General features: G+C 44.2%; 3 protein-coding genes across 6 annotated transcripts; all 3 read right to left on the reverse strand.

Moving 5' to 3' along the window:
* Positions 1-488: 488 nt before the first annotated feature.
* Positions 489-2,142, reverse strand: Tgt (tRNA-guanine transglycosylase). Its single transcript, XM_020954805.2, has 2 exons — positions 1,920-2,142; positions 489-1,866 (listed from the first exon to the last, which is right to left on the reverse strand). Exons 1-2 carry the CDS (start codon positions 2,006-2,008, stop codon positions 672-674), a joined length of 1,284 nt encoding a protein of 427 aa, XP_020810464.2. The 5' UTR covers positions 2,009-2,142; the 3' UTR covers positions 489-671.
* Positions 2,143-2,617: 475 nt separating this feature from the next.
* LOC110185898 (RNA-binding protein 5) lies at positions 2,618-7,841 on the reverse strand. 3 transcript variants are annotated; one of them, XM_020954910.2, is made up of 13 exons: positions 7,688-7,841; positions 7,525-7,621; positions 7,061-7,465; positions 6,319-6,538; positions 6,193-6,262; positions 5,820-5,893; positions 5,356-5,433; positions 5,144-5,270; positions 4,804-5,043; positions 4,290-4,724; positions 3,437-4,232; positions 3,117-3,366; positions 2,618-3,055 (listed from the first exon to the last, which is right to left on the reverse strand). In XM_020954910.2, exons 2-13 carry the CDS (start codon positions 7,617-7,619, stop codon positions 2,936-2,938), a joined length of 2,910 nt encoding a protein of 969 aa, XP_020810569.2. In that variant the 5' UTR covers positions 7,620-7,621; positions 7,688-7,841; the 3' UTR covers positions 2,618-2,935. The 3 variants fall into 3 exon arrangements, with proteins under 3 accessions (XP_020810569.2, XP_086688307.1, XP_020810570.2); XM_086832181.1 differs by lacking the exon at positions 5,820-5,893 and having other exon boundaries at positions 7,688-7,819; XM_020954911.2 differs by having other exon boundaries at positions 7,525-7,757.
* An 88-nt stretch (positions 7,842-7,929) lies between these two features.
* Positions 7,930-12,622, reverse strand: LOC110185946 (RNA-binding protein 5-A-like). Of its 2 annotated transcripts, XM_020954962.2 has the most exons (12): positions 12,291-12,622; positions 11,754-12,221; positions 11,455-11,698; positions 11,287-11,398; positions 11,002-11,075; positions 10,589-10,666; positions 10,404-10,524; positions 10,102-10,338; positions 9,571-10,044; positions 8,712-9,513; positions 8,399-8,648; positions 7,930-8,337 (listed from the first exon to the last, which is right to left on the reverse strand). In XM_020954962.2, the coding sequence occupies exons 1-12, from the start codon at positions 12,419-12,421 to the stop codon at positions 8,221-8,223; spliced, it is 3,108 nt and encodes a 1,035-aa protein (XP_020810621.2). In that variant the 5' UTR covers positions 12,422-12,622; the 3' UTR covers positions 7,930-8,220. The 2 variants fall into 2 exon arrangements, with proteins under 2 accessions (XP_020810621.2, XP_086688308.1); XM_086832182.1 differs by lacking the exon at positions 11,002-11,075 and having other exon boundaries at positions 12,291-12,608.
* Positions 12,623-12,644: the final 22 nt, after the last annotated feature.

Genomic DNA, 12,644 nt, shown 5'->3' on the forward strand with positions numbered 1-12,644 from the left:
ATTTTATGAAAAAGTATACAAAATATATTATTATATGATAAAAGATAAGTGAAAACAGTTTGGTGTATATACATTGTTCTGCATGTATTTTATGAAAATAAAAGGATGTGGTCATCCTTCCAAACCTTACCATCGCAAAAGTCTCAAGATCGAAAATATTTATTAAGATAGGTTTTTATAAATAAGATCTCTTGATTAAAGGCAAAGCGTTCACTTTTATAAAAATCACAATAAAATGTACCTAAATATGAGATCATATGGATATTTTTAAAGGTTAATCTTTGATTGCTTCTTTAATGGAATATGTTAAGATTCAATTAAGTTTATATGTTTCTAGAACAGATTCAGTTATGAAATAGAAACATTCAAAATATATTTAAATATTAGCGCTTTACTCAACGCTCTACTAAGGCAAACAAAACTCAAAACCAGAAAAAACTCGAATACATTCTCTAAAAGTGTTGTCTAATTTCATAAACAAGTTTATATTTTGTATTTTTTTTCTTTAATTTCCTAATTGTTAAAATTTACATGATTTTTGTCATTTTAATACAAGTCTTACATATATAACTAAATGATTGTTTAATTAAACGAATAGCCATGTTGTTGGTAAATATTAATGCTAATAAAACCAACACTATATCCAAAAATTAAGGTCTGTGGTGGTGATATTAACTAGTGGCTGCCTGTTGGCTCACATTTTTTTCCGGCTGCTGCTTCCTTTCTGTCTTTGGCGTCTCCTCCGGTGCAACTGCCTTCTCAGGATCTGCTGGCAATTGAATATTAACCGCTACCAGGGCTTCTCGTATCCAAGCGGGTATGGGATCGGACTTAAAGTGTCTCTTCATGAATTCCCTGACAAAGTGTGGGAACTCGTCCTTCTGGATTGCCTCCCGCATGCTTCTCATCAATCGCAGCTGATAGGCGACATTGTGGATGCTTAACAAGGAGCAGGAAACACTCTCGTTGGTTGCTATGTGGTGTAGATACGAGCGTGTATACCGCTTGCAGGTGCTGCACTCACAGTCCTTGTCAATGGGTTCCATGTCCATTTTGTACTTGGGCTGCTTGAGGTTCAGTTGTCCACTGTCTACCAAGGCACAGCCAAAGCGAGCTGTCCGCGTGGGGAACACACAGTCGAACATATCGATTCCAAGGGCTACACACACCACCAAGTCCGCTGCAAATCCGACGCCCATTAAGTACCGGGGCTTATCCCTGGGTAGGTAACCGGTGCACACATCCACCATCCGCCAGAAGTCGTGTTTGCTCTCGCCGCCACTTAATCCACCAACAGCGAAGCCGCGCACCTGGCGCTCCATCAGAGCGGACACGCAACGCTGCCGAAGCGGCACCTCCAAGCCGCCCTGGACAATGGGGAACAGCGACTGGTCGTCATCACGAGCATGCGCCTCGATGCATCGATCCACCCAGCGTATGGTTCGTTCCATGGCTTCCTCTACCCTGGGACCTGTGGTTGTTGTCTTCACCACGTCATCCAGCTGCATCATAATGTCGGCGCCAATGGCATTTTGGATTTGGATGGAATGCTCTGGCGTTAGCATGCATTGGCTGTTGTCAAAGGGCGATCGGAAGTTGACACCGTGCTCATCGATCTCGGCCAGCTGCAGCAGGGAGACCATCTGGAAACCACCAGAGTCTGTTAAAATAGCCCTCGGCCAGCCCATGAATTTGTGAAGACCACCGGCTAGCTTTAGCGTTTCAATCCCAGGCCGCAACCCAAGGTGGTAAGTGTTGCCCAGCAAGATTTGGCAGTTAAGCTCTATCAACTGATCTGGCAGGATACCCTTCAGTGTTCCCTGAGTGCCCACGGGCATGAACACCGGAGTATTTACCTCGCTGTGCCTGCGGAGTGAAATTTGTTAGTTACTTGTAATCCCGGAGTTTAGATAACTTACCTGAGGGTCATCAGACCCGCTCTGGCCTTGGTGGTAGAACATTCCGCCACGACCTTATAGGTCAGCGGTGGAATACTTCTAGGGCTCATTAAATGTCGCTAATATTTAATGAAAAGCTTGGAAATCAAACAAATTGCGAGTGTTTACGCGAAATAAGCCGGCGCACGTTTTTTAATCGCAATCTGTGTGACCGCCTTTTTATGTCTTTAAAATACCAAAAATTCTGAAATCTTGGGAAATAATAAAGTTGGGTATTTTATACTATAAAATTATTATTTAATTGTAGCATACAGTGGTGGCCACATAATTATCACACCATACCTTAGCGAACTTCAATTAAATTATCCCCTCGAAACTTAACGTTCTTTGAATATTTTATGCGCAATACGAATTTTATATTTTGTTTTCATTTTCGACAAATCCCAAACATTTTTCAGCTTTCCGAAGAATCAAAAACATTTTTCAGCTTTTCAATTTACACTTTGGTTCAAACCATTATTTCGTTGAGTGAAAATAACACCCTCAATCTCAATTCCCATTATTTTAAAAAGTCCTCTAGAATTCATTTTAAAATTACTTTATAGTTAATTACAAAGCACAGCTGGACCCTTTTCAAGCATTTTCTTCAATTTCTTCGTTATGAAATATATATCAATTTTACTTTTGTTAGTTTTCAATCATTCAATAAAAAAAAGCCATTAGGTAATTTATCTAAAAACAGCGCCATAACGCCAGACGTTTCTAGTTTGTTTTTATTTTCCTCGTTTCTATTGAACAATTATAACCTAACAACACAATAAAATTAAAACTTATTTTAAATATCAAATTTTAACTTCTTAGATTAATTTAATTTAATTGAGCCACCCTTTGTTTATTATCTATTTACATGTTATATACTTCAGTACAAATGAATTGATCACCACAAAATGAGGATGTGAAGCTGAGGTAAGCACTTTGCTAATTACATAGAGACTTAAAAGGAATGGAAATAAAAGAAATATGGAAATAGGGAACGCTCAAGCGTTATCATAGCGCTGCTTCATCATCTTCTTGATGTAGGTTTTATAGTCGGTACCGGGAAACATTTGTCCTCCAGCCCTGTTTCCTAGGCCCACATTGTTAGTGCGTCCGTCAGCCTAGGAATATAAAATAACAATTTAAACTATTTAAATTAGTTCATTGGTATTATTGTTTAACCTCAATTATCTGGGTGCGACCCTGGTTCTTTCTGCCCAAGCCCTGGCCCTCTGACCAGCCCATCTTTTGCATGAGGCGATTGCCCACATTGCTGGAACCAATGGGCATAACAGGGGCTTGTCCAACGTTATTATTCTGATTTGTCTGCAACGTCTTCATATCCTGTTCAAAGAGCTCCCTGGTACGATTCGGAGGAGGTGGATCGCCCTCTCCGTATTTGAGTCTTCGCTCCTTGGCCCGGTCACGATACCTACAAAATGATAGAGATAGCTTTAATAATAATTCAAGTTCAGTACACATCGGTTAACAAATGTACTTACGACAATCCCACTTCGATGCTAGTTTCTACGGAATTTCGGTTAAGTTTGGCCAAGTTTTCCTTGTGCAAAGTGGATATCTTTAAGTGCTTCTGCAGTATATCCAGTGATTGGAAGGCACGCTTGCAAAGTTGACAGGTTAGTTTTTGAAAGTCCACGTAGTCCGCTTCGTCTGGAGCTGCCCTTTGGGCAGAAGCAGTGACAGTGGTTCTGACTCCCAAAGACTCATCGTCAGAGTCCTCGGATGTCCCTCCTACGGCGTTTGCCAGTTTACTCAGAACCGGTACTTTCAACTGTGGCACAACGTCAGCGGTCTTAGCCCCACGCTCCTTTTTCTCGAGGAGCGAGAATCCCAGGTCAGCATAGCCCCCTTGCGAGGCCCGGGATGTGCTGGCGCCTTCATTCTCCTGTAGTATTGGCTGCGGCGTGGCAACCGCAGTGTAGTCTTTCTTTTGGTTTAGCTGTTTGGCCCACTTCTCCATGTCCTTGACTATTTTCTTGGCCACCTTGACCTTGTCGTGCTTGTTGGCGCCGGCCTCCTTGTCCTTCTCTTTCTCCTTTGCCTTTCTGGCTTCCTCCTCCTTTTGCTCAGCATCAGCCAGGACTTCCTGGAGTGCTGCCTGGGTGGAGGCTGGGGTGGCCAGCACATAGGTGCTCCTCTTCTGATCCCAGTACAGATACGCTCCTGTTTCGTTGTTGTAGTAGTACTGTGAGTGCGCATCGTAGTAGAGGCCTGTGGTGCGGTCGTAATAGTAGCCCGAGGTCTCGTCATACTGATACTGCGATACATCGGGAGTGGCTGCAAAACAAAGAGATTATTTGGAAATACGGAATTCGTGATTCTGTTTCCATTTACGGTAGATTTTTCCGTCGTTTCCCTTGGGCGTATTCAAGCCTTGGGCACTAAACGAGGCTTTTTGCCCTTCAACTGCCACCGCTGCCATGTTGATCGGGACCTGCGAAGCATTCTTCTTCTGCTGGCGCTGTATGGCCGAAAGCGCCACTGCAGCCCCCGAGTTAGCCTCAGTCAGATGTGGATTACCGCTTTGCTTGCTTATTTCTGTCGTGTAATAGTCCGTATAGTACTGGACGTAATAGGCATGCTCAACGGGATTCGAGGCATAGACGGAAGCACTGTAGGCGGCGAGACGTGGGACATCTGCCAGGGTGTAGTTACCATTGAGTGCGGAGGCTGTCATAGCCGTAATGCCCGCACTAGGTCTAGATGAACTAGATTCCGTCGTTGAAAATATTTTACGATTCTCGGGATCCTTGCAATAGGAAACCAGCACTGAGAAGAGCGAGAGTTAAAAGTGTTATATGAAAAGAATAAGAACTTAGAAATTGTAAATTGGAATCTGAACACTAACCAGTTCTGCCGTCCAGCGAGAGCGGTGGGTCCAAGGCCGTCAAACCGTTGTACAGATTCATCGAGTCGAGAAGAGTGTCGAAAATGAGATAGCAGATGCCCCGCGAAGCCTGAGTCAAGGTGTCCCGACTGATCTGCACCTTGCTAACGGTTTTTGCCTGGTCGGAGGACAAGTGCTCCTGGAGGGCAGTGAGTACGCTCTCCTCGTTTGTCAAAGCGTCCAGGTTACGCAGCATGATCTCTGCATTGGGAAAGCGTGGCAGGTTAGTGGGGACTTATGTATGTAGAAGATTGGCTGGGGAGAACGGCATATTGAAAGAGATTGCTCATGGTGGATATACTTTTTGTGAGGATGTCGCTGATTTCATCGATGCCCTCGCCGTCACAGGGTACTGCGGTCTCGCTCTCCGCCCGCGTTGAGCTACACATGAAGCAATGGAAGCGACGCTTAAAGTTGCTGGCACCACACTGAACAAAAATAAAATCGTGATTTTTAAAAAGTTAGTAGTCTATGAATTCGCTTTATATCTTAAACGTTTAAGTCTGGTCTCACCTTGATGCAGGTCCAGTCCGAAATACGTGTGTGGCTATATTGCATGGACACGGTATGGTCGCCGAGCCGGAGCAAACCCTGTCCGGGAGAGAGGAAACAGAAGGGAGTGGAATTGGATTACTAACTCTGAGGCTAAATAATCATAAGTTTCACAGACTACACAGTCACCAGTTTGGTTGCTTCTGTGTTTGTGGGGCAACGCGCAGATGTCGCCGATGCAGTGCAGCTGGTGCTCTCCGTATTCTGAAATAATGGCTTTGAGTTCAGTTCTCCTCACGACGTCACAGAACAATTTTGACTAGAGAAGCTTTAAGATGGAGGAGAACTAACTCTGAGAACTAAACTCAAAGGCATCGACTTTTGGTTCAGCCGCCGATGCCGATGTTACCGGGTTTTGCCTTCGTTTTTCTTTTTAACTGATTCAAGAAGATTCATGTTTCTTCTTTGTGGTTTGTAGTGGATACCTGATTCAAATCCATCCATTGATGCGCCTCCTCAACGGTTTTAAACTCGACAAATGCAAAACAGCGTGAGGCACCTAAATTTTAGATAGAAGCAGATACGAAAATGTTTTGTCAAAAAATGTTGTTGGTTGTTTTAAAAGCATTGTAACATTTTTGGGGACTGTATTTTGTTTGGGTTCTGTTTTTCATATTTTCTATAAAAAATTTTGTTGTGGAATTTTAATGCTGATATCTCGTAAGCCAGGTATAATTGGATTTTCATACATAAATCCTATTCCGAACTCTTTGCTGGTCACACAATACTCACGCTTTATATTTATTTTTCTTGTTTCACTAATGTAAATCATATTTAATTCGCTGTAATGTAACCCACCTGATGGCTTCTTCCTCATTACGCGAATAGATGCGGCCTCCATGTTGACTTTGATCAGCTCGCCCATGATCTGTGGGTGGTATAATATTTAATTCCTATTGTAATTCACTCTACTAAAGGTTTTACGTCTGCTTCTGTGACATGTTTCTTCAAGCCGAAGAGGATGATGTTGTTGGACGCTTCGGTGCTGTTAGGGTGTTGCTCGTGCTCCTCTAGAATCTCATCATCAGGCTCTGATGAGTCATCGTTCGACGAATAGCGTCTTTCGCGAGATCGCTCCCTTCCCCTATCCCTAATGTCGTGGTTGGGGGCCATCTCATCATTGTCGCCATTGTCGTTATTACGACTGCAATGAACAATAATTTATTAAATTCCTGTAGTTAAAATCTCAGTCTACCCTCTGTTTCCTGATCTAACTTGCAATGGTCCTGCACACTTCTCCGATATCCAAGGCAAAATTTATATTCATTGACAAATATAAAAAAATGCGACCTTTTTGGAGAATTACACAGTCATACCGTTTCTTTATTTAATTAATTTTATTCAAAGAGCTTTAACCTACGTACAATTTTCAGACCTTAGCATGAATTATGCATTAGTCTGAATTCATGAACGCCGAGCAATTCCTTTAAAATTCACTAACATTGCCTTGTATACAGGAAGCTCACTTTGCAGCTTTCCTACTTTCATTGTATACATTTACATATTTTGTTACAAGTTAAAAAATATAAATTAACCTCATGACGGTCTCGAAAATCTAAACCTCAATTGGTAAAGCAGCTCTTTTATACATACTATAAACCATAGCTTGATATATGTATGTACATATGTATAAACTTGGGACTTACTTAATTCTAATCTTCCTTACCTGTCGCGCTCCAATTCCTCTTCATAATCGTCATAGCTACGCCGTCGTGACTCTCGATGCTGTTTCATCCAGCGCTCATTGCGATCAAGCTCATCCTGTTCTCTTGAAGCGAAGCAATCATGCTCCCATCGATCACTTCTGTCCCGATCACGGCGGTCATGGTTGCCGTTTCGATTTCGGCGGTCATAATGGTCGCGATCACGACGTTCATGGCCGTCATCGTTGCGAAGCTGGCGATAATGATCAAAGTTTTTACGCGTACCATAGTGGCGTTGATCCTCCAGGTAGTCCTCATTGACCAGATCGCGATAGAGGTCGCGATCTGGGCTGGGGTCGTGGTGGCGTCTATAATGCGATGAACGCTCCCGACTGCGGGACCGTGAATGGCGGCGTCTATAGCGTTCTCTGGAAAACAAAATAATGTCATTGAAGCACTAATTAAACCATAAACAAATCACCATTACCTGGACTGGGATCGGGAGCGACTATATCGCCTGTGGCCTGGATCATTGTCATTTCCATTGCCCCCGGAAAAGCTCCGACCATACCGAAAATCCATATCTAATACAATAGATCCGTTGGTTTACATTTAACTCTCCCGGGTCGCATGCCAAATTGCTGTCTTACTTGTTTGTCACTTGACTGGGAAAACTAGGAAAACTTGCTCGCCCTGCCTGCCAGATTTTTCCTGAGACGGAAACAAATCGAATTCTAGGCACCCAACAACACAAATGACAAAAATCTCGGCCTCCTTTGCCATTCACACGCAAATTTTGTTATCGATAGCCATTATTATCGGCCAGTGTTGATAAACAGTGCAGCCTTACAGCGATTGTCAGCAATTTGCGGGAAATCACACTAAATTCAAGTTTGACGATATTTAAACTTTATTAATTTACAATTAAATGAGACTGAATTCTCGTAATCTTAAAAATATTTGCTATTCAAGACCTTTTCACGTATCCCTGACAAGCCAAAGGCAGGCTCTAAACCAATAATATGGTTTTTCTGATTCACTGGCGCTTAGTTTCAAGAATAAAATGAAAGATTTCGAAAAATCAAAAAAATGTAATGGATACAAAAATTGCCGTTAAAATATCATCTATTAGCTTAAACTTTTTGAAAAGAATCGAGCTCTTTGTTTGATAATTAACCTATTTTCATGCATTCTCATATCGCTGCTTCATCATCTTCTTGATGTAGGATTTATAGTCGTTGCCCGGCATCATGTTGCCTGCCTTGTTTCCCAGACCCACATTGTTGGTGCGACCTTCAGCCTGCGAATACAAATTAACAATTAAAACGATTTACATTTTAGATTTGATTATTTTTCTTTACCTCTATGATCTGTGTGCGACCTTGGTTCTTTCTCCCTAAACCCTGGCCCTCTGACCAGCCCATCTTCTGCAGCAGGCGACTGCCCACGTTGCTGGAGCAGATGGGCATGGCGGCAGCCGGTCCCGAGATGTCCTTCTGCCTCGTCTGCAAAGTCTTGATCTCCTGCTCGAAACGCTCTCTACTTCGATTCGGTGGCGGGGGATCGCTTTCTCCGTACTTAAGCCTACGCTCCTTAGCACGATCACGATATCTGAGAGGAAAGCAATTATTCAGAAAAGCTGTAGTGATTTCTTTATATGAAAATTCTTCTTACGATAGGCTCTCGTCAACGCCGCCGCCTCCCGAGCTTTGGTTGAGCTTTGCCAAGTTTTCCTTGTGTAAATTTGACATCTTTAAATGCTTCTGAAGGATGTCCAGCGATTGGAAGGCACGTTTGCAGAGCTGACACGTTAACTTTTGGAAGTCCACGTAGTCCGATTCATCGACACTTCCACTTACAGGTCCAGTTCCCATTGAACTCTGGACATTCTGTAAGTTGCCAGCACCTTCCTCTTCAGATTCCGATCCTCCGCCATACGCATTAACAACCTTGTTTGTTCCGGTCGGTACAGCCTGTGACATGAAGTCGGTGAGCTTGGCCCTCTCCTTCTTTTCCAAAATGGAGAATCCCAGGTCAGCATATCCTCCATGAGAGCCCCGCGAGGTGCTGGGACCGTCGTGGGCCGAAAGGATGGGCTGCGGCGTAGCCACCACAGTGTAGTCCTTCTTCTGATTCAGCTGCTTGGCCCACTTTTCCATATCCTTGACTATTTTCTTGGCCACCTTGACCTTATCGTGCTTGTTGGCGCCGCCCTCCTTGTCTTTCTCCTTTTCCTTCGCCTTTTTGGCATCATCCTCCTTCTGCTCGGCGTCAGCCAGTACTTCCTGGAGAGCTGCCTGCGTGGAAGCAGGAGTGGCCAGCACATAGGTGCTTCTCTTCTGATCCCAGTACAGATACGCACCCGTTTCGTTGTTGTAGTAGTACTGTGAGTGCGCATCGTAGTAGAGGCCTGTGGTGCGGTCGTAGTAGTAACCCGAGGTCTCATCATATTGATATTGCGATACATCGGGTGCGGCTGAAGAAAGACGAGATTGTTATGAAAAATGGAATCGCAACTTCTATTTATACTTACGGTACGTCTTTCCGTCGTTACCCCTAGGCGCAGAACTTATAGCTTGGGCAGCAAAGGAAGCTTTTACTTCAGCAGCTGCTTGGGCAGCTGCTGCGGCCGCCGCTGTGATCGTGGTCTCTATACTGTTCATTTTCTTCTGCTTGCGCTGTATGGCCGAAAGGGCCACAGCAGCCCCTGAATTTGCCTCCGTCAATTGTGGATCTGCATTTTTCTTGCTTATCTCGGAGGTGTAGAAGTCTGTGTAGTATTGAACGTAGTGCGCCTGCTCTGCGGGATTTGAGGCATATATTGAGGCACTGTACTCGGCGAGACGTGGCACATCCGCCAGGGTGTAGTTGCCACCAAGACCCGAGGGTGACACTAATGCAGCATCCCTATTCTGATGGCTTTCTTCGCTGCCCTTGGTTGCCGTTGTACTTGCATCCTTTGACCCTGTTTGGTGTTCCTCCGCGTCAATGCAATAAGTAATGGCAACTGCAAGAAATAGGCAAATAATGCATGCAATAAATAAATCAACAATATATGACTTACCAGGCCGATCATCCAGCGTAAGCGGTGGATTTAGTGCTGTCAAGCCATTATGGACATTCATCGAGTCGATGAGGGTGTCGAACTGAAGGTAACAAATGCCTCGAGATGCCTGAGTCAAGGTGTCCCGACTAATTAGAACCTTACTAATCGTTTTTGTTAGATCAGGCAAGTACTGCTGGAGGGCGGTGAGCACACCCTCTTCGTTTGTCAACGCGTCTAGGTTGCGCAGCATGATCTCTGAAAGTGGAGTGGTTATTGTGATGTGTCTCTTTCTTCCTGATGGAGCGTCCATGTGTCTATACTTTTGGTGAGGATGTTGCTGACTTCATCCACGCCCTCGCTACCGCCAACGCTTTCGGCCTCCTCTCGGGATGTCTTACACACGAAGCAATAGCATCTAAACTTAAAGTTGCAGACGCCACACTGGAATGGGAAAGTTAAGTGGCTATTAACATAAATTGAATGCTAACTTTAAGGTAACTCCCACCTTGCTGCAGTTCCAATCCTGTATACGTGTATGGCTGTACTGCATGGTCAACCGATGATCGCCCAACTTGAGGATACCCTGGAGCAGCAGACATGGAAATAAGAGAGAGAAAAGAAAGCAAGGATTAGCATTCGGGAAAGGAGTTTACTTTTTTTGTACACTCTACACAGTCACCAGATTGCTTCTGTGTTTCGTAACGCGAAGTTGTTGCTGCCGACGACCTCCTAAAGGCATTTTCCCAAGGCATTAAGTATGAAATTAGTGTTTCAAGTTTATAGATCTCGAGATGGAAATTAGAAAAAAAAATAAGGAAACTAAGAAACACATCGTTTCGTGATTAGTGCCCAGGGAAAATCCTTGGCTGCTGGCTGATAGATCGAAAGGTTCATGGGGTTTCTCTGGTCGCTGGATACCTGAGTAATCTCCATCCATTGCTTCGCCTCTTCAACGGTGGTAAACTCGACAAACGCTATACCGCGTGATGAATCTAAATTATCGGATAGAAGCAGATACAAAATGGTTTCGTCAAAAAATGTTGAATGTTTCGATAGGTTTGTAACATTTGTTTTTTTTTTTTTTTTTTTGGGAAATTGATTTATTTTTATTTCTGTGGCCGGGTTAAATTCGTTTGGTACACAAGTATGTGGATTCCGCTAGCTCAGAGCCGCCGTATGCACTCTTCCGATCTGTGTACTTACTTCTTTGCTGCTGAGGCATTGCAGCGGAGTCGGGACAAAAGCGTTTCCCATGCTTTCGAATAATCCGAATACAGGCCGGCTCCATGTTCATCTTAATCAGTTCGCTCATAATCTGAAAGAAGTAACCTCTTGAGTTAGTTGTTATTTGTGGTTTCTACAGGGACTTACATCTGCCCTGGTAATTTCCATGGTAAGCCCAAGTATAATTATTATATTGAGAGGCTCTTGGGAATTCCCGTTCTTGTTTCTCCGCATCTGTCCTTCATCCAAATCCTCTTCGGATGAGCCTCTTCTATGTCGATCTTGATTTCGATCATGATTCCAATCCTGATCTCGGTCGTGCTCCCAATCCCGTTCTCGTTCCCGATTACTCCCAACGCCGTTGTTGCTTGGACGAATATCTCTTGGCCGACTAAGAGAGAAGAGGTTTGCCAGGATTGCCTGTATGATTGTACTCATCTGCTTACCTCATCCGCTCGTGGCTCCTGCCTCTGTCATCATGCTCGTTAGAATAATTCCTGTTCCAGGGCCTCTTCGGTTCCCTGTCTTGAAACCTTTCCGATCTCTCCATGGAATTGCGTTCGCGGTTATCGAAATCCCTCCATCGCTGATCGTTGTCAAGATTGTCATGATTATCTCGACCTCTATCGTTGTCCCTGCTGTTGTTCCTATGGTTACGGTTTTGTTCAAAGCTATCCTCTCGCCGAAATGGACGATTATTAAAGTTGTTCCTTGGATTGTAATTGCGCTGGTCATCCCTGAAGTCATCATTGATCATATTGTGATATAAGTCAGGGTCTCCTCCGCCTCCAACTCCCCCGCGCGCCCCACGCTCGTCGTGCCTAAAGCCGGGCGAGCGGTCTCGACTCCGAGAACGAGTATTGCGGTGTCTGAATCCGCCGCCACCTCCTCCGCCAAAGCCACGATTGCGCTCACTGGGAACAACAATTGGATTAAAAATATATACATATGTGTATGGGATATGGACATTGTATTATTTTTACCGTGACCGAGACCGGGATCTGCTGAAACGGGAACGGGATCTATTGTAGTAGGCGGTGCTATTGCCGCCCCTTCCCCCAGTTCCATCGTTTCCACTGCCCCCCGAGTAGCCGCGTCGATTACGCGAGTCCATAACCGACTTTTGCTTGTTTATCCGTAAGCGCTGCACACATATATAACAAGTCGGCTCTTATCTAGGGCTCTCGACGTCCAAGAAGAAGCTAATTATGTTTATTAAGACTCCCAGTATCTTTATGTTGGACCGTACTTTATTTTTTTTTTCTGAAGAATCCTGGTCGCTCAAGGCATTCACCACGAATGATAAGATATCGATAAGCGCAGCAAAATTAGGGATG

This window comes from Drosophila serrata, unplaced genomic scaffold (assembly GCF_035046125.1).
Source record: "Drosophila serrata isolate PLE 108 unplaced genomic scaffold, ASM3504612v1 contig_245, whole genome shotgun sequence".
Classification (NCBI taxonomy): domain Eukaryota; kingdom Metazoa; phylum Arthropoda; class Insecta; order Diptera; family Drosophilidae; genus Drosophila; species Drosophila serrata.